Here is a 25,279-nt window from a genome sequence, read left to right on the forward strand (position 1 = left end):
CAGTCACGTACATCTCTTTATGATTCTAGTTGGGGTTTTCTTGGCAAAAACATTAGAATGGTTTGTGCTTTCCTTCTTCAGTTCATTTTACATAGGAAGAAACTGAGGCAAGTAGGTAGGGTTAAGTGACTTGTCCAGGATCACATTGCTAGGAAGTGTCTAAAACTAGATTTGAACTTGGATTTCTTGAATCCAGGTCTACTGCTCTAGGCCACCATCTAGTGGCCCTTTCAGGATTATACTGCATTGATAAAGGAAATTCCTATTTGAATGAAATTACAAGTCTAGTACATCTTTTTTGAAATTCTCTATTATTATGCATTAAAATTATCCCTTTATGTCTATTCTGCATGTTATTAGACTGTAAACTACATGATGGCAGTAACTAAATGGTTTAAACTTTGCATCTCTATTTTCAAGCATTGTGCTCCATAAATAGTAGGGTTAAAAGGCAATGACTTAAATTATTCCTTGCCTACAGATCACAGCCACCTCTATCCCAGGTCCTTATTTTTTAACGTCACAGCCTTTGTTGCTTAATAAATGATTGCTAACTTGATTTTGGCCTTTCAGTTTTCCTGAATAAGAAATTCAAGTCTAATGGGGATCATGTAAGAAATAGATGTCAACAGTTTAATCCAGAAAACACTTATTAAATGCCTACTGTGTTCAAAGTACTATTCTAGATACTAAGGATATAAAAACAAGATAAAATTAAAACATTCTCTAAGTTTTTATTCTATGAGGGTTAAAATGGACAGAGAATACAATGCGTAAATAGATTAGTATATCCCTCATAACTTAATGGAGAGAACACTAATTAATAGCTAACATATTATATAATATTTATAATATACATTAATATATTGATAACAATAAGGACACTAATAACTAATCAGGAAAGACTTTATGTAGGTGGTGAACTGAGCCTTGAAAGAAGCTATGCAATGTGGTTTGGTAGGGAAAAAGGCTAAATTTGGAATAAAAAGTCTTTAAATCTCATTAATTTTAGTGACATTAAACAAGTCACTCTTTCCTTCCTGATCTTCAGTTTTTAAGTAAAACCTTTGAATTTAGTGATACCACCAAGGTCACTTCCAGTCTTTGTTCTTTTTGTTCAGGTGGCTCCAGAGACCAAGGCCATCATGAAGTGGATGAAGACCATCCCATTTGTACTGTCAGCCAGTCTCCATGGAGGCGATTTGGTGGTTTCCTATCCTTTTGATTTCTCAAAGCATCCCCTGGAAGAAAAGATGTTCTCTCCTACACCTGATGAGAAGGTAATACAAACTTTTCATGGTAAGTGAAAATAGTTTCCTCATGGAAACGCCATGATTTTCTTATGGGGTGACAATGTTATATCGCTTAAGGAAGCTTGTGGTAGTAGAAACACCATGAAACTTGTACTTAAAAAACCCTAGATTCAAATATTGTCTGTTCCTTACTTCTCGTGGAATATTAGGCAAATCAATCAGCCTAACTTGGTTAAGACCAAATTTGGGAGCTGAACTAGATGATCTTCGAGGTCTCCTTCAGAGTTGTATCTTATGATCCCATGAAAGAAAAATCAGGAAACCTGAGTTCTGTTCCCGCCTGAACCACTTTCTTGGCGTATGTCCCAGGGGGCATTCTATAGAGCTCTATAGAAATGGAAGCAGTTAGTTTAATGTAAGCAAATGTACTTAATGTGTTTACTTCTGTAAGAATGGAGACTAACTAGATCTATGAATTCACTGGTGTAAGGAATTCCTAGGTGAGGAAACTCACTACTAATGCTACTCACAATTTCAGATACTAATAGGTATTGATTATTAAAATACTGATAGATACTTAGGGTCGTGCAAGTATATTTCAGAAACATGACTTAAGCCCAGATTTTCTTGGATTTAAGCTCAGTTTTCTAATATACTAAGAGAAAACTTTACTTTTCAGTTAGAAAAATTAAAAATGTGGTTCTCTGTATATATGTGTGTGTATGTGTGTAAACACAACTTTAAATATTCATAGAATAAAAATACAGCTTAGTTTAAATGGGATGATTTTAACAGTTGCCAGAGAGGAGAAAAACCCATCAACCTTTATTTTGCTTCTGCTTTCTCTGATTTGCACTTAACTGAGAAAATAGAAATGATTTGACTTTGGACTTAGACTTCTTCCTTCTTCATCTTCATGTTTCCATCATCCTCCATTCCCTACTCCTTGGCTCCAAACTCTGAGGAAGAGATGATTTTTCTCCTGGTAAAGTGTAATCCCTCTCCTTAGACTCTTGATTTCATATCCTTTCATATCATCCATGAGTTTGGCCCTATAAACATTTAAACCAACTCAACAAACCATTATTAAGCACTTGATGCATGCAAGTCACTGTACTAGGAGATTAAAAAGGCACAGGGGCTATCTATATTTCCTTCTCCCATTGCCATTTTTGCTTTATCTTTTGGTTCCTTCTTTGCACATTCTTCAAATGTGCATAGGTATCTATCTTTTAAAATAAAATCTTTATTTGATCCTGGTATCCCTCAAGCTATTATGCTATATCTATTCTCTCAATCTCAGTCAAACTCCAAAATCAAGTAATATACACTTATAACCGTATTTCCTCATCTCCCCACCTTCTCAGCTCTTTGGATTCTCGTTTGCATCCCCATCACTTGAATGAAGCTGCTATCTCCAAGATTATAATGACTTATTAATTACTTAATCTTTTCTTAGTGCTCATCCTTATTGCCTCCTCTGCAGTTTTTGACACTGTTAACATCTCTTCTCCTAGATTCTATCTACTCCCTTGCCTTCCAAGCTCTTCCCATCTTCAGATTTTCTTGCTGTCTCTCTAATCATTCCTTCTCATTCCCCTTTGCTGAGGGACCATTCATTTCCCTCCACTAAGTACAGATAACCCTCAAGTCTCCTGTTCTCTCCAGTCAATTCACCCTTCCTTTTTCTTATGTTCTTATTAGCCACCATGGGTTCAATTATCTATTAATAAATGTCTTCCAAATCTATATTATTCATCATTCAGTCATATCCTAGCACACCAATGCATGACGTTTTCTTTGTCAAGAAGTTTTCCATTGGTGTGATTTGCCATTCCTTATCCAGAGGATTAAGACAAACATATTAAATTACTTGCCCAGGTTTATACAGTTAGTGTCTGAAGTTGTATTTGAACTCAGATCTTCTTACTTATAGGCTCAGCACTCTCTGCACTAAGCTACCTGACTGTCTCTCCAAATCTATATAACTAACCCCAGTTTCTTTGCTTCATTCCAGTCCCTTCAAACTATTTTTATTCAGGGCACAACATCCTTTTAGTTACCCCATTGCCACCTTGGAATCAAGATTTTCCCTCCCCTTCATCCCCATATCTAAATGTTGCCTTTTCTCTCTCATCCATTCCATTCTCTCCCTTCACATGACCACCAGCCTACATCAGATCCTTGCTATTTCTTAACAGGACTATCATAATAACCTCCTAGTTGATCTTTCTGCTGCTAGTCTCTTTATTCTCCAATTCATTCTTCACACAGCTGCTTAAAGATAGATCTAACCATATAATCATCATATTCAAGAATCCTTAGTGACTTCTGTTGACACTAGGATAAAATAGCAACTTCTCAGATTACCCTTGAAAGCTTACTTCAATCTCCCCTTTCAGACTCATATTCCATTACTTTCCTTTATTTGCTCTCCTGCCACCAAAAAGGTTTCCTTACCATTTCCCAAATTTTATATCCCATCCCTGAATCTTTGTTTAGGCTTTGTCTCCATGTTTATGATACACCCCATTTTCACCTCTGCCTTTTGGAATTCTCTCAACTCATTGGCCACCATTCATCCGAAGCTTTTCCATAGCCATTAATGTTCCTAGAGAACAAAACTGGTAGGATAGGCCCATAGAAGGGCCCAGTTTCTGTCCCTATTTTCAAACAAGTCATAAAAATAGAATCTGCTAACCACAGACAAGGAGCTGTAGTTAGTTCCTGGGATAATTCCAGTATGCATTATGAAAAGGATGGTTAGGAAGCATCAAGAAAAGGAAGCAGTACCCACAAAGAGCCAGCATGTTCAGGAAGCATATAATATGCCGGGATAACCTCATTTCCTTTTTTGGCAGGGTCTCTAAACTTAAAGATCAGAAGAGTAATTCATAGTTTACTCAGATTTTGGCATAGCAATTGATTAAATCATATTCTTCTCATGCATCAATTGGAGAGTTATGGCTTAGATGATAGTGCAATAAAAACATAAGAACAGGTCAAATGGCTCTATTCAGAGTAATCATTAATGGTTCAATTTTAACTTGATAAGATTGTTTCGGGGATCTGTGTTATTTAAAATTTTTATCAATGCACAATTAATATTTTTCTATGAAATAAGCTGGGAGAAATGTAAGTCTGGGCCCACAAAAAAGCATCTTGACAGACATCTAGAATTGGATTCAGGATGTTCAAATAAATTTAATAAGGATAAAGGTAGAATTTTATACTTGGCTATAAAGACAAGATTTTCTTAAGATGGAAGGGGTGTGGTTAGACAATAATTTATTTGAAAAAGATATATGTAAGTTAATGTATAGTTCAAGATACAGAAAAAAATCAACAACTCTTGGACTAACTAGATAGATGGCTGCTGAGATCCAGGACAAATCTGCTAGGTATTGTGAGATTCTGACATACAGAATATGACCATTAGAGGTCAGTGTTGCAACATGAAACACTCATGTAGCCTTGTTTCTAGAGACTACGTTTGGCACTTTTCCCAGTATTGTTACAAGCCTCAATTTGCTTTTGTATAACCAACCTATTTTCCATGCTGGCTCATACCTTCATTAATGCTTGGTTACTGCAACCCCAATTCCAGAGGACTCATTATGGAATATGCTTTCCATTTCCAGCTAGAGAGGTGATGAACTCAGAGGGCAAATTAAGGCAGATAGATAGCTAGATAAGTACATTAGATAGATGGATGGAGAGAGAGAGAGAGAGAGAGAAAGAGAGAGAGAGAGACAGAGACAGAGAGACAGAGACAGAGACAGGTAGGCAGGTAGATGAATGGATGGATAAATAGGTAGATATACAGGTAGATATATAGGTAGGTAGATAGGTAAACAGATGGATGGATTGATAAATAGACAGACAGATAGACAGACAGATAGATGAATAGATGATAGATAAGTACAGAGATGGATGGAGAGAGAGAGAGAGAGATGAATGGATGGATAAATAGGTAGACATACAGGCAGGTATATAGGTAGATAAGAAGATAGGTAAACAGATGGATGGATTGATAAATAGACAGATAGATAGATAGATAGATAGATAGATACATGGATGAGATGGATAGACAGATAGGTAGATGGATAGAAAGATGTTTGTGTGTGACACACAGAGATACAGAAACAGAGAGAAAGAGAGAGATGGATAAACAAGTAAGTAGATAGATGGGTGGATGGATGGATGGATAGAGACAGGTATAGTTAGAACCAGATTATAAATATAAATAGATGATAGATATAGGTATAGATATAAATAATGATAGTGATAGAGAGATAGATAAAATAGGTATGGTTGATGTGAGAATTTTTTTCTTGACTATATTTGTAACTGGTTTTGTTTTTCCTGCTCTCTCAATGGGTAGGAGGAAATGGAATGGAGAAAATTTTAATAGAAAATAAAATAAAATATAATTAAAAAAAATCTTTGGTCATTGCCTGAAGCCATCCAGCTGCATCAGTGATTTTGTAGGTTGACCATTACTGGCACTCTTCAAATAGAAGCTAGATAATTACTAATCAAGGATTACTCATAGAGTAGTCCTGATTCAATGAAGATTTAGATTGGGTTATCTTTAAATTCTCCTCCAATTCTGAGTATCATTAAACATAGAAGGTCAGAATTTAGGTGGACGGTAGATGGTAGACCTTAGGACACAGATTAGAATTGTTCTAAGGTAGAACTTAGAACTTTGATTGTTAGAGCTGGAAGGAGTTTTAGAACATAGGACTTTATAGTTAGATATGAGCTTAGAACATAGACTGCTAAAACTGGAAGGAACCTTAGATCACAGAACATAAACTTTTAAATCTAGAAGAGATATTAGAACTAGAACATAGACTATCAGAATTGGAAGATATTTCTTTGATATTGAAGATAGTTCAAATCCTAATTTTATAACTGAAAGGAATATAAATATAAATGAAAATGAAAACCTCTTTTTTTTTCAGATCAAAAGTTGGTAATAGAACTGGGGCTAAAAACCCACTGTCCTCAGTGGAATGCCTCACCACTTTATTTTTCTTTCAACTAGATCACCTGCTACTCTCTTTTCTCAATCTTCCCCTCTTTTGGAACTTGTTGTTTGTTGTTCAATTATTTTCAGTCATATCTCAGTCTTGTTGATTCCATTTGGGGTTTTCTTAGAAAAGACACTGAAGTGGTTTGCCATTTCCTTTTCCAATTCATTTATAGATGAGGAAACTAATACACACATGGTTAAGTGACTTGGCCAGGATCACACAGCTACTAAGTGTATGAGATTGGATTTAAACTCAGGAAGATGAGTCTTCTTGACTCCCGACCCAGCACCCTATTCTCAAAATGTTATCAGTACATAAATTAGATGATACCTTAGTGACTTTAGAAGATTCCTCCCTTTGTCTACTCACTTGGAGGAACTTATAGGATCCATTCCTTTTTTCATTGTATCTACCCTCTTCATGTATAACTTAACAATGCTAAGAACTAAACAAAACTCTGTAGGGTCATTTGCAGCTCTAACTTACTATAGTCTATTTACAATGTCTAAAATATCTCCCAGCTTAATATTCTATATTCCATTTTAAAGTTTCTTCCTTGTAATTGAGTAGGAATTATTAGAAATCAGATTCAAATTCCGGCTGTGGGGAGGTATGGGGAGAATCTGGAACTCAAAATTTTAAAAACAAATGTAAAAAATTGACATATTTGACTGGGGGAAATAAAAATATTAAAAAGGCAAGAAAACAAAAAGAAAAATGACCGAACAAATAAAGGAAATAACAGTTTGTTCAGTTTCACTAGAAACCAACTGGAAAATAGACCATGTAGAAAGTTATTTGTAGTGCATCAATTGATTGTGGAGGATCTTGTATTCCAGGAAGAACAATTTTAACTGTTAAATAAACAATATGACATTACTGAAGTATTTTAAACTGAAAAGTGATATAATCAGATCTCTGTGTAACTGGGATGTGATTATTGCAACTGGAGGAGACCAGACCATGTTCAGTGTTATCACCCCGTTAACATACATAAGAAAAAAAAAGTCTGTCAGTACTATGAAGGACTGATCTAAGATAATCCAGTAGAAGCAGGGATTCTTTTGCAATAGCTCGGATGACTTCGTAATGATCATCTCTAGGGTGATGGGAATAATTTGTGGAGTAGAGAAATGTTGCAAAAGAAGAATTGATAGGACTTGGTATTTAATTGGTTATGGGGGATCCATAGCTTTAGGTTCCCCTAAGCCCCCCCCCCCCCAGATTCTCCCCCAAATTATTGTATCTATTCTCTACTTAAAAACACATCATAGACAGCAGGATCTTTCTTGGCTAGCTTAAGAGGCTCCTTGAGGTTAGTCATTGCTTTCATGTTGTCTTTGTAGCCACAGAAGCAAGTAAAATGCCCTAAGCATGGGAGGCTCTTGGTAAATTCTGACTGAAGAATCAAAAGAGTCTCCTAAGATTTTCAAATGGGCGACTCAAATGATCAGGAACAAGCAGATGAATGGTTTTCAGAGGAAAGCAAGGATTGTAAAAATGAGGGCTATGGACTCATCATCTCCCCAAATCCTTTGTAAATTTATGATCTTATGATCCTATGAGTAGATGATCTATAAGGTGTTTCCCAATAGAATCATTCTGTGATGCTAGAATAATAGATAAAATTTATGTATTGCTTTATGTAAAATTTGAAAGTTTGAAAATTTTTACAAATATCATATCATTTGTTCCTCATAATAACCCTGGGAGATAGGCATTATTATTATCCCCATTTTATAAATAAAGAAATTGAGGTAAACTGATTAAATTGCTCAGCATCTAATCAGCTCCCTTTCCATTGTCCAGGGTAACACTGATAATAAGTTCCTAAAGCAGAATTTGAATTCAAATCTTCCTGATTCTAAGGTTAATGATCTACGCAACCTCCTAGCTGTCCAAAATTGTAGTTAGTGATTGAACTCGAAATCAGCTCTCTGACCTGGACTTCTGTGTGCCTTCCACAGTACTCCAATGTTTCTTCAAATGTAAGATATTGCTATCAGTGCGCTCCTTGAGAGGTAGAATATTTCACTGGAAAGAACAGTATGAGCTTGGGTGAGGGACCTCACTTAGTTTTCTTGTGAATAAAGAAAAGTTGTCAGCAGGCAAAGTGTTATCTGCTTTTCAAGGCAGATTTCATATTATTTTCCTTCAATTTAAGTGCTCCTGCTTGGGGACTCTCCTTCTCACCCATCCTCTTTTCCCCTGCAATTTGGAATTCAGAGCTTCTTCTAGCATCTTCTCAAGTCTCACATTACATGAGTCCTTTCTTCTTTGTTCTCCTTCACTTCGTTATTAGTGTTCTCTACCTCTTTGAATAACTTTGTACATATCTGTATTTATTCCTCTAGATACAGGATATATCCCTCTGGTAGAATATAAACTACTTAAAAGCGACAGGAAGTTTTCCTTCCTTTCTCTCTTCTTTCCTTCCTTCCTTCTTTCTTTCCTTCCTTCCTTCCTTCCTTCCTTCCTTCCTTCCTTCCTTCCTTCCTTCTTTCTTTCTTTCTCCCTTTCTTCCTTCCTTTTTCTCTTTTTCCCTTTCTTCCTTCTTTTTCTCCTTCCTTCCTTCTTTTCTTTCTTTATGTTCCTTTTTAAACTTTCTTTCTTATGTTTCTTTCTTTCTTTATTCCTTGCTTTTTTGTTCCTAGCATAGTGTCCTGCAAATAGCAGATACTTAAAAAAACTGTATTGAATTTAACTAAACAATCTGAGTTATTTCTTAGATTCCTTGTGACTTAGAAATTCCATGTCTTAGAAATCATTTGATTTGATCCCTTTCCCTGTAGAGAGGACTCTTTTTCAATGCAAAAGTGTCTGGGAGAAAGAATATTGGACCAGACATCAATCTTTTGTCTCTTGCCTTTGCCATTTTAGGCCTCAGTTCTTTCTCCTTTAAAATGAAATTCCATCAAAATTATATGTATGGAAGTGTGTGTGTGTGTGTGTGTGTATGTGTGTACATATATGTGTTTGTGACAGCATCTGATCAGCTCCCTTTTCATGAAGTGAAATCCTGACATCATGACAATTTGGGAGAAGTAAAGGGCGAAGGAAAAAAGTTTCTTCATGTTTGGGACATGATTTCATCAGTACAGATATAAGTGATCTAATTTTACAACTGAAGAAATAAAATGAGCTGCCCATAAATTTCAAGTCTGACATTTCTCCCATTGCATTACATTATCTCAACGTCTAGCCTCAAGTATTTGCTGCTGAGAAGTTAATGAGATCTTAGGATAAGAGGGAATTGGAGAACTTCTAATCTATCTTCTTCCTTTTACGGAGCAAGGAATTCAGTTCTGGAGGAGTTTAAGTGACCCAGGAATAAAGGAGGCGAGTTGGGCTTGGGGCAAGGCCTGGCCAGGACTCCATTATTATATGAACTCTCCTCAGTGCCTTGAGTCTATTTCCCTTTTCTTGGAAAGGGAGTTGGCTGGGCACAGTCTTAAACACCAGGGAGCTGCTAGAGGAAGTACATTAATGAGCAGGGCTATTTATTCAATGCACTAATAAGTAATAGGTATGACTCTTTTGGGTACCATCTCCTACCAAGCATAAACAAGGATGAGTAAAAGAGTCTCCATGGGCGGGCGGTTTGCTTAAGTGAGTCCCAGAAGACAAGTTGGAAAGAAACAAAACAAAACAAAACACCATCTCACCTCGGTAATAAATCAGCTATCGATACTGGCCCCTCAACAAACAGAGGTCTCCCTGGAAACCCAGAGTCTCTGGGGAGATGAATGCTGTGGGTGAGCTTATGGTGCTAGTTTGGGGAAGGGTCCTGTTATTATGGAGAAGCACTGTCATGAAAAATAATAGCATTGGACCTGGGCTCCATTCTCACCTCCAGCACCCACTGATCTTACAACCTTAGGCAGTCATTTAGTCTCCATAGATCTTTTTCTTCTCCCACAAAGTATAGGTTTTGTTGCTGAAACTGTTGTTCAGGAATTTCCAGTTGTGTCCAACTCTTGGTGACCCCACTTGGGATTTGCTTTGCAAAAACACTAGAGTGGGTTTGCCATTTCCTTCTCCAGTTCATTTTACACATGAAGAACTGAAGCAAACAGGATTAAATTGCCTAATGACACAGCTAGAAAGTTTCTGAGCCTGGTTTTAAATTCAGGAAGATGAGTCTTCCTGACTCCAGGCTCATTACTCTGTCCACTTTGCCAACTAGCTATGATTAAATTGCTCACTTCAGAGGGTTGTTAAAAGAGTTGTCATTTTTTTTTTTACAAAACTTAAAGTATCATATAAAGATAAATTATTAGTTTTTTTTCAATATAATATTAACAATAAAAAGCATTGTGCTAGACCTTGGGAATGATATTAAGTTTAGGTAAAGATGGGTCCGTAGTGTGATAAAACTTAAGGTCTGGTATTAAATTTCTAGTAATAATAACTTGAATTTAAGTTGTACTTTATAATTTGTGAAATGACCACTATGAAATAGGGATGGTGAGTATTATTATCCAAATTCGATGGATGAGCTAACTGAAGTTCAGAGAGGGCATGTATCCTCCCTAGGTCATGTGGTTATAGGTAGAGTTGGAATGCATCATGGCATAGTAGAGTTGGATTTGTTTTTTAAGAGACATGGATTAAATTTGAGCAACTTATTGCCTTGCAACCTGTGACATCTGTAAAAAAGAGACCTCTAAATGAGTCAGCTTAATAATATGGCAGAAAGATCATTAGACCTGAGTAAGAGAGACCATGTCCAATTGTGTCTTTGGACAAATTAAAAATGTATTAAATTCTTTCTATATTGTGCTAAGTGTTTTGTCAAAGCTAACCCTTGAGCTCAAGGTGCTTATATTTTAATATGGAAGACAACATGTAATGAGTAGATGGATTCAATGCATTAATCAAGGGGTAGATGCAGAGCAGATGGGAGAGATCCTTAGAAGAGAAGGCATTAGGGTCTGAACAGAGTAAGAAAAGTCTCTTAAAGAATGAGGAATTTGAACTGAGTCTTTAAGGAAGTCTTTATCACCTAAGAGAAAAAACATTCTGGGGTGGGCAAACTCCTTGACTTTTCTGAGCCTTAATTTCTTTATTTATAAAATGAAAAGTTAATATCTAAGATACGATTTTTGTTATTAATAGTCATAAAATATTAACATTGGAAGAGACATCAAGGAATATCAAGTCTAACCACTTTCATTTTGAAAATAGGGAAACTGTATCTCAGAGAAGTTGGCTGGAATTTGAACTCCACTTGGTTGTTAATTTTTTTTTGTTTGTTTATTTTATTTTAATTCCAAGTCCAATGCTCTTTGGTTTCTGTTTAATCCTGAATGAATGGGGAGTGCAATGCTAGCTCTGACATTCTACATTCTGCCATTGTTTGGCCTCTCTATTTCCTGATAATTCTGGTCTTTGCTGGAGAAATAATATACATTTTACATCTTCTTTTCAGATGTTCAGGTTACTGTCCAGGGCCTATGCCAATGTTCACCCCATGATGATGGACAAATCAGAGAATAGATGTGGTGGCAACTTTCTGAAAAGGGGCAGTATTATCAACGGTGCTGACTGGTATAGTTTTACAGGAGGTAAGTCTCCCCATGGTAGGTTTTGAGGAGAGGACAAGATTTAGTAGAGGGATTTCTGGGGGATGTTAAACAAGAATTGCAAGTTGGAAACAGTCATTCAGAAATGTCTCCTGGGGCAGCATTCATCGATGGTGCCATGAATAGAGTACCAACCCTGGAGTCAGAAGGATCTGAATTCACATCCAGCCTCAGACACAACCCTTACTAGCTGTGTGACCCTGTGCAAGTCACTTAACCCCAGGTGCCTTGTAGTAAATGACAGTGTAGAGATGTGAATGTAGATTTTCTACCTTCATCTATAAGACTATTTTTCCATTACACAACTCTCTTTCCTCCCAAATGTTATATATTTAAACTTTATTATCTGCCACATTGTTCTAGCAAGGTTTGCAACAGAATTGGTTTTGACTCATCATTCTTTCTCACACTGTACTTTCTTTTTCTAGTCAGTTACCAAATTTTAACATTCTACATCTAAAAAATCTTTCAGACCATTATTAGCATCTTTCCATCCTACTTCAGATCATGATTACCTGTCATCCTGACTATTGCAATAACATCTTAATTGATTACCCTGTATCTGATCCCTCCCTCTTCCAATCCATTCTTCACAAAACTGTCTAATTTAGTTTTCTAAAGCAAAGTTCTAGCCATGTTATTCTCACACTTAAGAATCTTCAATAGCTCTCTATGGCATCTATAATTAAGACCTTGCTCAACTTGACATTTAAAGCCTTTCTAGACTATTATCATCTTACTCCCCTACATGTTCTTCATATTCCAACCTATCTGACCTAGGTTTGCTATGCCTTCACCTTGAAGTATCCTGATCCTGTCTCTGCATCTATTTTCCATTCCTAGAATGCATCCTGTCCTGTGCTCCACTTTCTAACCCTGAGCATCCTTCAAGGCGCAACTTAGATACTCTCAACTATGGGAAACCATCCCTGGTTCTTTTAGATGTTGGTGCTAGATCCCTCCTTAAATTATTCTTTGCTAACTACAGCTTCCACCCCTTAGGAGCAGAGACCTTTAAAAAACATTTTTATCTATATCCCCAGTGATCACAGGTTGTTGTTGCCATTGTCTCCATTTTATAGATAATGAAACTGAGGCTTGGAGGGGCTGGATGACTTTATGTATAGGATCCCATGACCTTGCACATAGGAAGATAATCCATCAATGGTTGTTGCTATTATTCCCCATTACCTTGTTTGTTCTTAAGAGCCATACCATGAAATGTTCACCCAGGAATTTGGGGAGTTTGAATCCCACAAATGACTTTGTTTTGTTGAAACTTCTGTGTTTTTTCCCTCCCAAAATCAGAATGATTTTTATCTTTTCAAAATAGACATTTAAAAATAAACCATCTACTTTTTGAACTTTAGAGAAGCTGTGAAGTTGTAACAGCAGGGGCAGTTAGTTAGTCAATCAACATTTATTTATTAAGTACTTGCTTTGTTCCAGGTACTGTGTTAAATGCTGAAGATACAAAGAGAGGCAAAAAAATAAAAAAGTACAGAAAAGAATGCTGGCCATGCTCGTGGCTTTTGGCGTCAAACCTGATAATCTTTGTACCTCTTGCTTGTTAACTAGGCCTAGATCATGTCTAATTTCTCTTTTTTCCCCTCTTGTCTGCATGTAGGTATGTCAGATTTCAATTATCTTCACACCAACTGCTTTGAAATCACTGTGGAGTTGGGATGTGTGAAGTTTCCCCCAGAGGAAGCTCTCTACACACTCTGGCAACACAACAAAGAATCACTCCTGAATTTTATGGAAATGGTATTGTATTATTTGTCCTGTTGGATTTGTTTCCTGATTTCCTTCATTGAAATTCTGTCCCAAATATTGAATTTTCAGACTCGGGGTATTTGTGTGGTCTTAGAATTCTAGATTATCAGAGATGAGGACTTCAGAACAAGGAACATATGAACTGAGGAACCTTTAGTATTTAGAATAAATTATATATCAGAGCTCAATGGGACTTTAGAACACAGAATGTTGGAATTGAAAGACTAGGATCCAGGTGTCTTAACTTCCAGTACAATGCTTCCCTTGGCCCTCATGCAGAAGCTTTTGCTATATTTTTCTTGCCATGTTTTATACAAGATTTTATAGACCAGGCTTTCTATAGTCTTAAAGAAAGGTAAAAATAAATAAGAGCACCCAAATCATCCCCTTTGATGAATGAAAAAATGTTTTTCTTGATCCCACTTTAGTACAGACCTCACTGACTACAGTAGCAGAAAGCCTGGAGTATAATATAAAGTTATTAGCATTGTTTTACTTTCCTTGTTTATGGGTTTTGCCAGTGACCTCCTGCATCTCTCAGCAAAGTAGTGTCATAAAATAATGACAGGCTATCCAGACTGCCAAGCTCATTTCATTTTATGGCCGTCTAGTGAAAATGAGTTTTACAAAACCCAAATGGGACTGGACTTGCTCCGTTCCTATTGTGCCTGAAGGTTAGGGATAAAAAGATACTAATAGGCAGATACTGTAAAAGTCTATGTTATAGCATCTTTAGAAGAAACACAGACCCAGGCCCAAAAGCACCCCCTCGTCCCCCAGATAAGGCTGAGTAAATTATTTCTGATAAAGAATAAGTCTGCCATAGCCAATTGAAGCCCTTTCCCTGTTGACATTGGCCAGATTTTCATATTGAGCTCATAAATATCCCCTGGCTACCCCATGGAAACACATCTTCGGGTCCACGCTGAAAGGCTCTAATTGCCTGTTCTCTTTGAAGATTTCATTTTATCCACAATTGATGAGGAAAAACCCAAGCTCAAGTAGATATACTCCATGTAGTTCTCATAGAAGGCAGGATAGTGCAATGGGAAGGGTAGAAGTTCTGGAGTCCTAGATGCAAGCCCCAGCTCTAGGGTTGCATGTTCTTGAACAAGTAATTGAACTTCAGTCCCTTCATCTTTAAAGGGTGATACTAAAATTTTCAATATTTCACTCCTTGGATTGTGATAGGTAAAAACACTATGAACCTTAAAATGATATGGAGATATATTAAGTTGTAATTATTACTAATTGAAATCTGTCCAATGGGTGAAATATTTTTAATAAGAAAGGCTTGTTCATTAATTCAAAGATGTAGTATAAAGTCTTTTAAAAAGTCCTGCAAATGAGTTATTTCTAAAATTTGACCATTAGCAAAAATATACATATATATTTTGTGTCCCCTATAGATACTATATGATCTTGCCTATAATGTTGTTATTTTTTAGTCATGTCCAAATATCCATGACTTCATTTAGGGTTTTCTTAGCAGATAATGGTTTGCCATTTCCTTTTCCATCTCATTTTACAGATAAGAAAACTGAGGCTATCAGGGTTAAATAATCCTGTAATTATGCCCAAGGTCACTCAACTTGTATGTGTCTGGGGCAAGATTTGAACTCTTAAAGGTGAGTCTTGTTGACTCCAGGCCTGACACTTCATCCACTACATCATCTAGCTGCCCAAAATAGGCCTGTCAAACATAGATTACATTCTTATATATAGCATTCACTCAGTAGATAGTCAATAGAATCTAATGTAATAGAGATTGAAGTAACATTAAGAAGTCTCTAATCAGGCTTTGGGGTTCTGTCCTCCATCCTGTTTGCTCAATAAGTTTTGTTGTTGTTCATTCTTGAAGAGAACCAATGACATTAGGAGAATGATATCTTGACTTGAAAGTGAATTAATTGGACTTGAGGGAGGCAGGGCTGTGCAAAGCCATCAGCCTTATTCTCTCTTCCAGGGTCATCAGAGTGCAGTGGCAAGACATGGGTCAGGATGACTAGCAATGGTTGGAAGCTTTATCCTTTTTAAACTAAGTCTTTCCAAAGTTTGTCTCAGTTTGTCTGAGGCAACACCCATTCAGGGATTAAAGAATAGGTAAGAATTGAGGCAAAAGATGACCTAGTTTACCTTCACAAATGAATTGATTTGGGGGTGGAAGATCTTTAGAATTTCAGTAGTTTTATCAAGCTGTTGGATGAAAGCTTTTAGGCTTTTAGCACTTACCACAGTGCCTGGCATATGATGGATGCTTAATAAAATACTTATTGAATTGAGCATTAAATTAAATTTCAAAATTTCGGATAACATGAAGCTTGGTAACCCGTTTAACAAATCAAATTACATTGGAAAGATGTAAAAAATAGTTCAAAGACTAAAATAAAGGGCCAAAACTAAAAAGTATAAATTTCTATGCTTGGGCAAAAAACCTATACTAGTGCCAATTAGGGAAATGAGACTAAGAAGACATGCACATGAAAAAAATAATTTGTATTTTGTTGACTGAATGTACAATATTAGTTTTTTCCCCTGAAATTTCTCATAGTATTTTATTTGGATTGTCTTCACTCTCCTTATCCCAATCTATCTGTACAGTATTATTTGTTTATGTGTACGTGTCATTCCTCTCCTCTCCCATTAGATTGTAAACTTCCAGAGGGCATTTTCCACCTTTCATCTAGCACTAAGCACTGTGCCTTGTATATATCTCACCACTAAGAGGACTCCCTCCATTGAGGTAGATAGACTTTGGTCTTTGGATACTAGTCTTTGTAGCTTACGATTCAGAAAAATACCTAAAATGCTGCCATCAGAATGTATGAATCTATTCACCTTGATTCATTAGAACAGGAGAAATGAGTTGAAGTTCCAGAAATGCAGATTTGGGCATTTACCCTGTATTTGAATAAAGTAAGGCCATGTCTGCACCCCAAATGCCTGTGTTTTAGTATTTTTCATCTTTTCCTTACCAAGGGTGTAATTAGTGGGGGGAAAATCGCTGGATTACAAAGGGTTTGGGTTTGAATGCTGACTGCCACTGATTGCTTATGAGAGCATGGACAAATCATTCAACTTTTCTGCATCTCACTTTCCCTCTTTGCAAAATGAACTGATTGGACTAGATGTGTTTTTTAGTAGCTCTGCAGCTCTCCCAACTCTAAATATGATCAGTCTAACTGCTTTTAATTCTGAGGAAATAGCAGTCAGAATTAGATTTTTTCATAGCATATGTTTTTCTATGCCTTCATAAGGATGCATGCATACAAACCAACATGGGATAGTGATTAGGGCATTGGATTGAAAATTAGGAAGAGCTGGGTTCAAATCCTGCCTCAATCATTTAGTGCTTGTGTGACCCTGGACAAACCATTTTAGTTTCTCTGGGCCTTAGTTTCCTCATCTATAAAATGAACTTGATATGAGCTCTGAAGTCCTATCTAGCTCGATGATTTTCTACTCTTCCCATGTGTGGGAAGGGAGTAAATACATATGTGGAAGGAAGATTTCATAGAGCTTGGTCATAATGCCATCTGAAAATCTTTCCTCTACTTTGTATCTTTTCAGGTACACCGAGGAATTAAAGGTACAGTAACAGATAAATTTGGAAAACCCATCAAAAATGCACGCATCCTGGTCAGAGGGATCCGCCATGATATTACTACAGGTATATTTATTGTACTTTCTAAACCAAATTTGTGTGTTTCAATTTAGTGGTTATTATCAACAATAACAATATTGGATTGTTAATATAATCAGAATTTATTGGTCCTTCCATGGTCACATCACAACCCTATAACACTTCTCCAGGTAGTTGTAGCCCTACAAATCCATGCCCATTTGATGGTGGATGAGGTGAGTAGGCATTTGAACTGAACTTCTAAGGGCATTTTAAAGGTATACATAACTTCAGTGATGTCTTCCAAGGTTTGCCATTCAAATCCTTAGTTTGAATTCAGAAGACTTACTTTTATCAATTACTAACTATGTAATCTTGAGTGATTCCCTACCCCATTCCAGTTCATCTGAGTCTCTTCAATTTCCTCTTTGGTAAAATGAGAATACTATATGAGAAAACTGCTAAGCTTTTTTCATGGTCTCAAATTTATGATCAAAAGAGTTTTGGGAATGAGAAAACACAATTATTATTCCCATTTTATGTACTCAGTTTTTTTTCCAACTTCAGGTTATTAAATGACTTGTTCAAAATTATATGGGTAACATTGGTTAGTGATAGGACTGGGATTTTCTCATTCCCAGGTTTATATGCCTTTTTTTATATCATGCTCTCTGTCCATTATTATTAGTATTGGTATTTTTCTTGAGGCAATTGGGGTTAAGTGACTTGCCCAGGGTCACACAGCTAGGGAGTGTTAAGTGGCTGAGGCCAGATTTGAACTCAGGTTCTCCTGACTTCAGGGCTGGTGCTCTATCCACTGTGCCCACCTAACTGCCCTTGTTTCCCCATTATTAAAGACAGGAAACCAGCATTTGTATAGCACCTATTATGTTTCAGGCTCTGTGCTAAGCACTTTACAAATATTATCTCATTCAATTCTCATAACTTCGCACAGTGGGTTCTATTATAATCCCCATTTTATAGTTGGGGAAACTGAGGCAGAAGTTAAGTGACTGCTATGACTCCCTCCATAAACTAGAAAGTGTCTGAGCCTCTATATGAAGTCAGGTCTTCTTGACTCCAGGCCCACTGCTTATCCACTGAGCCCCCTAATTGCTTCATTTTATTCTGTGTTTCTTCATCATCACCTGGGATACCAGGAAAATTCTGAAGTTCCTAAAATAATAATATTAATAATAGATCCTATTTCTATTGTCCTTAGTAACTTCCAAAGCACTTTTTTTATTATAGCTTTTTATTGACAAAACATATGCACAGGTAATTTTTCAACATTGACCCTTGCAAAAACTTCTGTTCCCTTCCTTCTCTCCAGCCCCTTCCCTAGATGAAGGTAGTTCTATATGTGTTAAATATGTTAAAGTATATGTTAAATACACTATATATATACATATTTATACAGTTATCTTGTTGCACAAGAAAAATTAGATTTAGAAAGAAGGTAAAAATAACCTGGAAGAAAAACAAAAAAGCAAGCAAACAATAGCAGAAAGAGTGGAAATACTATGTTGTGTCCACACTCATTTCCCAGTATTCTTTTGCTGGGTGTAGCTGGTTTTGTTCATTACTGATCAATTGGAACTGATATGGATCCTCTCATTGTTGAAGATAGCCACTTCCATCAGAATTGATCCTCATATAGGATTGTTGAAGTGTATAATGATCTCCTGGTTCTGCTCCTTTCACTTAGCATCAGTTCATGTAAGTCTCTTCAGGCCTCTCTGAAATCATCCTGCTGGTCATTTCTTACAGAACAATAATATTCCATGACATTTGTATACCATAATTTACCCAGCCATTCTTCAATTGGTGGGCATCCATTCAGTTTCCAGTTTCTGGCCACTATGAAAAGGGCTGCCACAAAAATTCTTTCACAGAGAGGTCCCTTTCCCTTCTTTAAGTAGAAACACTGCTGGATCAAAGGGTATGCAAAGTTTGATAACTTTTTGAGCATAGTTCCAAACTGCTCTTGAGAATGGTTGGATTTGTTCACAACTCCACCAACAATGCATCAGTGTCCCAGTTTTCCCACATTCCCTCCAACATTCTGCATTATCTTTTCCTGTCATTCTAGCCAATCTGACAGGTGTGTAGTGGTATCTCAGAGTTGTCTTAATTTGCATTTCTCTGGTCAATTATGATTTGGAACACCCTTTCATATGAGTAGAAATAGTTCAAATTTCATCATCTGAATATTGTCTGTTCATATCCTTTGACCATTTATCAGTTGGAGAATGGCTTGATTTCTTATAAATTAGAGTCAATTCTCTATATATTTTGGAAATGAGGCCTTTATCAGAACCTTTTAACTTTAAAAATGTTTTCCCAGTTGATTGTTTCCCTTCTAATCTTGTCTGCATTAGTTTTGTTTGTACAAAAGCTTTTTAACTCGATATAATCAACATTTTCTGTTTTGTGATCAATGATGATCTCTAGTTCTTCCAAAGCACTTTCTTTATAGAAGCCAGTGAGGAGGTTCTCATAAATGTTGATCATCTCCATTTAACAAGCTGAAAAATATATTCAAAATGATGCAGTGATTTATTTGCCTGTGATTATATAGGAACTTAGTGTTGGAATAAAGATTTGAACTCAGTTTTTCCAGTCCTCATCAGTACCTTTTCTAATATACCATGATACCTGTGAAAGTTTGTTGTTGTTGTTGTTACTTCCTCCTAAATTCTCCCTTTTCCCCTATTACCAAGGGTGTGTCATTTGGCCTGTGACCTCACAATGGCTCCCATTTTTTGTTTCCTCAGCTGCTGATGGTGACTATTGGAGGCTACTGCCCCCAGGCACTCATATTGTCATCGCCCAAGCCCCCGGTTACACCAAGATGATCAAGAAAGTTACCATCCCCCTTAGGATGAAGAGGGCTGGCAGGGTAGATTTCATCCTTCATCCTTTAGATCTGCATCCCAAGAAGTTCATGAGAGGGCCACGGAGGAATGGCTACAAGCGCCATGACCCTCTAGAGGATTTCGATCCCCATGCAGAAAATAATGGAGACTTTGTAGGTGAAAGAAGGAAACCTGTGCATGATGGAGGCAAGCCATGGTGGTGGTCCTATTTCACCTCTCTAAATCATCACAAGCCCACCTGGCTCCTCAAATATCATTAGACTCATCAATTCCCATGTCTTGTTATGCTCGTCTCCAAAATGATCCTTTTACCAGCCTGCATGGTGGGGTATCATCGCAACGATCATCTCAAGAATTAAATAATTGCAAATAGGAAAACCCAAATGCTAATTTCTCCATTTTTTTTTCTGTATTATATTTTTGGCATTTTCTGGCCCTCATTGGATTGACTTTCATTAAAAATGGTTGTATCTGCCACCAAATATGATAATCATTCTCCTTGACTCTACCGTGGTACATTTAATGATGATGATACTTCAAAGTATCTGTGATATTACAGGTGAGTCTTTGGGGTTAGTCACCAACCCAGTCTCCCTCTTAGGGTTAATCTAAGGTTTTCATCAAATAAGAATTATAGAATTTCAGAGTTGGATGGGACCCCAGGGGACACCGGCATTTGTGAAATTAAACATTTTATAAACAGTACTATACGAAAATCAGTGACCACAATATTTACTGTTATCTGGATTCACATAAGGTTCTTCTTTTATGTGTCATTGTGGAGGCAGCTTTGGATTTCAGTGAATCTGCCATTTCTTTGGATTTCCATAGACTTCTAGCTTAGGTCCAGAGATGACTTATGTGTTTATCCTTCAACAACCAGCCTAAGTTGAGAATCTAATTTTTCATAAGTCACAAGTACTTACATAAAGGCTATCTTCTAAATTATGGAAACATTGTGATCTATGTGAATTAAGGGAATATGTGAGCCTGAAAAATCATAGATATTTTGAAGAATTTAAGTATCATCATTATTGAATGTATTGAATAAGTATTGCAGTGTGGGAGCTCCTACCACCATGACAACAAACTCTTTCATGACTTTAAGTTTTAGCTGTCTCAGAAGTTAAAACAGTAAATGACTTGTCCATGATAACACAGCTAGTAGGATTCAAATTCCTTGAGAATCAAAAAAACTTTGTGAGGTAAGTACCCTAGAACATAAAATGTCATTGCTAGAAAAGAATTTGTACACTCACTTTTAGAGTTGTAGAGAGTTTTACATGGAAAGACTGGAATTTTAAACAAAATGCAGAATATCAGAGTGGGAAGACTGAGATCATTGACATTTTAGTTCAACCCTCCATCTGAAAAAAGAATCTCTTTCATTGCATCCCTGACAAGTGTTCATTCAGCTTCTGATCAAATATCGTCAATAACAGGGAGATCATTATTAAAGGAATTAACCATTCCATTACTGTGCAGTTCTAATGATTTGTCTCCCTGGAACTTCAATTATTTTTTGTTCCACTCATTGGATCAAGAAGAAAAGTCTAATATTCTTTTCTTTCAATATTGTTCAGTTTTGTTTTTTCTCCATGATGACATTTGGGATTTCCTTGGCAAAGATAATAGAGTGGTCTGCCATTTCCTTTTCCAGTTCATTTTAAAAATGAAGAAATCAAGGCAAATGGGGTTAAGTGGCTTGTGTGATGGTTATATAACCAACAAGTGTCTGAGGTAGGATTTGAACTTATAAAGATGAGTTCTTGTTCCAAGGCCAGTGCTCTTTCCGCTGTACCACTTCTCAATAAGCCATTAGTTAATTGCTATCGCAGCCTATTCTCTGAAACCTGCTTCCAACCCTTTTCTTTCTCCAGGTAAATATTCCTGGTTTTTTTTTTTTTTTTCATCTTATGGGCACTCCCAGAGAGAGGAGATTTGTTGGATATAGTGTGCCTTTTTTAGATAGATACTACTTTAAAATTGTAAAAAGGGGAAAAAAATGTCCCTGGCATTTTTTATTAGGACCAATTCTCCCCACCTCCTCTTGGCTGCAAATCTAATATTTTCAGAGCTTGTTCTCTTCTAACTCACGCATTATGGGCTTTCACCAATAATATTACATGATCAATTACTCAAATGTAATTGATTAGTTGACAGCCCCATATTTTACTGTTCTGCTTAACCATCTAATTCCACATGAAGAGAAGCAATTGCTATTAGATATGGATTCTCAGCTGCCTACTGCACTTTTTATCTACAGACTTTTTCGTTTAGATTAAATTTGATGCAATTTATGGTCCCTCTTCTAATGTGGTTCTCGGATGATTTTGAAAGGATATTTTATATTTTAGCCCCTCCCGTGATCCATTGCAGATGATATATGTCAAGGAAATGATAAGCAGGAAACCATTTTGATTAAGGACATGAATTGGCTTTAGACCTCTGTGTTATATTTATTTACTTTTAATTGGGGATGAAGATAATTTTTTTGTCATCAGAAAGGAGTTTCCATAAATCCCCAACCACACTATTAAGAAGCAGAATAAGTTGTTCATTCTCTCTCTTTTTGTTTCTGTCTCTGTCTGTCTTTGTCTCTCTGTATGTCTCTGTTTCCATCTGTCTCTCAGTTTCTTTGTCTCTCTATCTCTGTTTCTGTCTGTCTCTGTCTCCCTGTATGTTTTTCTGCCTCTCTGCTCTGTCTCTGTCTCTCTGTCTCTGCTCTCTGTTTCTGTGTCTCTCTGTGTCTCTGTTTCTCTCAGTCTCTCTCTCTCTCTCTCTCTCTCTCTCTCTCTCTCTCTCTCCCCCACCTTCAGAATACACATCTCAACTTAAGACCAAAAAAAGCAGCAAATAAGCAAAATCCAAGCTTATATAAGTGGGAGATAGCTCTAAAATGGAATCCATAATCTTTGCTCATCCCATCAGAGGAGCAGGGCTGGCAGGGAGACAGATTTTAGTTCAATATAAGGAAGAATTTACTAATAACTTGAGCTGTCCCAAAGTGGAATGGATTTTTTTTAACAAGGAAAAATAGTTCTTATTCAGGTAAATATTGCATGAGATGACTTCTGAAGTCTTTTCAAATGATGAGATTCTCTTTTTGTTTTTGTTGTCTTTGTCAACAGAACAGTCTCTTACCAATCACCTAAGCCTGGGAATTTGGAGGCATCTTAGACTACTCCCTCTCCCTTGATTTTTACATTCATTTAATTATCATGTCCTATTGACTCAGCCATGACAGTATTTCTCACATGCTCTCCATCTTTATATCCATTAGACTAATCTAAGCTAAAAATTCATATAACCTTAACTCCTATCATTCTACATTTCACTTTGCACACACATTTTGTACACTTCCAAATACTAGGCCAAGCTAGAATAGAAATTCAACTTTTTTTGATCCAATAAAATATTACATTTGAATACCTTAAAAAATTTCAAAGCATTTTACCCTAACCTCTACCTGTTTTACTTTAGTAAGTGTCTTGCCCTGCTATGAGCATCTTTCATAATTCCTAAAATAATGAGTTTAGATAGTCCCTGAAGATCAACTTTCTAAGTTCTGACCTCCTATTTTCTACAATTGGTTTCTGTTCATCACTGCAATTCATTGTTTATGTTTTAAAGCCCTTTTCACCTCTAACATTCTGTATTCAGATTCTTCCCATTTCTTTAGCTTTTTTTGCATGGTCTCAGATTTATAAGTAGGTCATGTGATTGATGGCTCTTGTTATTTATGCTATAGTACCACTCCTATGTGAGCATTTTCCTGATGCCCTTTAATCCCAATGCCTTTCCCTATACCTCCAAATCACCTTGTATCAATTTTCATTATGCTTGTCTACTTAGGCTAGATCATAACCTCCTTGAGAACGGGTCTTGTTTTAACTTTTGTTTTTTGTATTTCTAGCCCTTAGCGTATTGTCTGACACATTGAAAGTACTTAACAATTTTGCAATTTGATGGATTGATTGCCTACAGAAAGTTCACAGAGAATTAATACCTTGATGAATTTGAGTAAATGTGATGTTGATGGTGGCTTTTCAGTCTTGTTCAAACAACAGAGGGGTGGCAAGTTGACCTTTTCAGGGACCTTCATCCAATGGAAATCAGGAGAAAGACTCTTCATGCAATTGTTTCTTCAGGCCCAGCCTTCACCAAAATCACTAAGCAGGCAAAGCTTGCGTGCCACATCTTGGTATTCCTATAATTGGGCCTTTTTTCTTCTCCGTTTAAGGCCCCTGCCTGATGTAATTAGTATTTTTCTGATCTCACCTAACTCTTTCCTCCTATCATTCAAAGGATGCTCTCAAAAAGGGATTTGATTCACATGGTTTTGTCAACAAACAAAAAGCCCTTAAAGCATGATTTGTACCAAAGACTTCGACATTTTAGAAGGGCTTTAAGATCTTAAGATTAGGCCCTGGAAAAGACGTAGGAGATCACTAGTCCAACTCCCAACATTTTACAAATTAGAAAACAGATCTAAATTGGGGGAAATGATTAGACCAAGATGACACAGGGACAGCAAAAAGCAGAGCTGAGATTCAAATCCTGGTACATGCTCCAAATCCAGTGATCAGTTCCACTATACCAATAACAAACTCTCAAGAAAGAATTTCATGCAGCATCTACTAGATGAGGTTGTTATGAATGAATGTCCCATCAAAGCCTTTTGGGTAGAAGTATAGGTATCTCGTAGCCCTAATTAGATACATTCTAAAGCCAACTCTTTGTGAATGGGTGATGTTGTTTGAGACTGGGATAGTCTATGGAACACTGTCTTGGTACCTTCTCTTTAAGTAACAATTTGACCATCTTTGGGAGAATTTTTCTCAGGAAGACAATTGCTACGAAACTGTTTCCCTCTGATCTACAATGTGATAAAGTTAACTGGTTAAAATCTATCTAGAATCCCCATTATCAGTGACTGAAGGATTTTTTGAAAGCAGGGAGTCAAGACAACCAGAATCAAAGAAATAGTTATAGATATTGAGGACATAGTTCCCATTTATGTAGCCTTCCAAGGCTTACAAAATAACCACTTGCAAAGCCTTCAAGGGCTATATAAATGGGAGCTATCATAGGTGGTGTAAGTATTGCTATCTCCATTTTA

The 25,279-nt window shown here is 36.6% G+C and overlaps 1 protein-coding gene across 1 annotated transcript in view; it reads left to right on the plus strand.

The window, feature by feature from the left end:
- CPZ (carboxypeptidase Z) overlaps nucleotides 1-20,541 on the plus strand; it is a 57,400-nt gene extending 36,859 nt beyond the window's left edge. Inside the window, exons 7-11 of the mRNA XM_031941580.1 lie at nucleotides 1,122-1,280; nucleotides 11,727-11,862; nucleotides 13,508-13,647; nucleotides 17,227-17,326; nucleotides 20,056-20,541. Of these exons, the coding sequence (XP_031797440.1) occupies nucleotides 1,122-1,280; nucleotides 11,727-11,862; nucleotides 13,508-13,647; nucleotides 17,227-17,326; nucleotides 20,056-20,417 (897 nt within the window). The 3' untranslated portion in view covers nucleotides 20,418-20,541. The remainder of the gene's footprint in view (nucleotides 1-1,121; nucleotides 1,281-11,726; nucleotides 11,863-13,507; nucleotides 13,648-17,226; nucleotides 17,327-20,055) is intronic.
- Nucleotides 20,542-25,279: the final 4,738 nt, after the last annotated feature.

This window comes from Sarcophilus harrisii, chromosome 6, assembly GCF_902635505.1.
Source record: "Sarcophilus harrisii chromosome 6, mSarHar1.11, whole genome shotgun sequence".
NCBI lineage: Eukaryota > Metazoa > Chordata > Mammalia > Dasyuromorphia > Dasyuridae > Sarcophilus > Sarcophilus harrisii.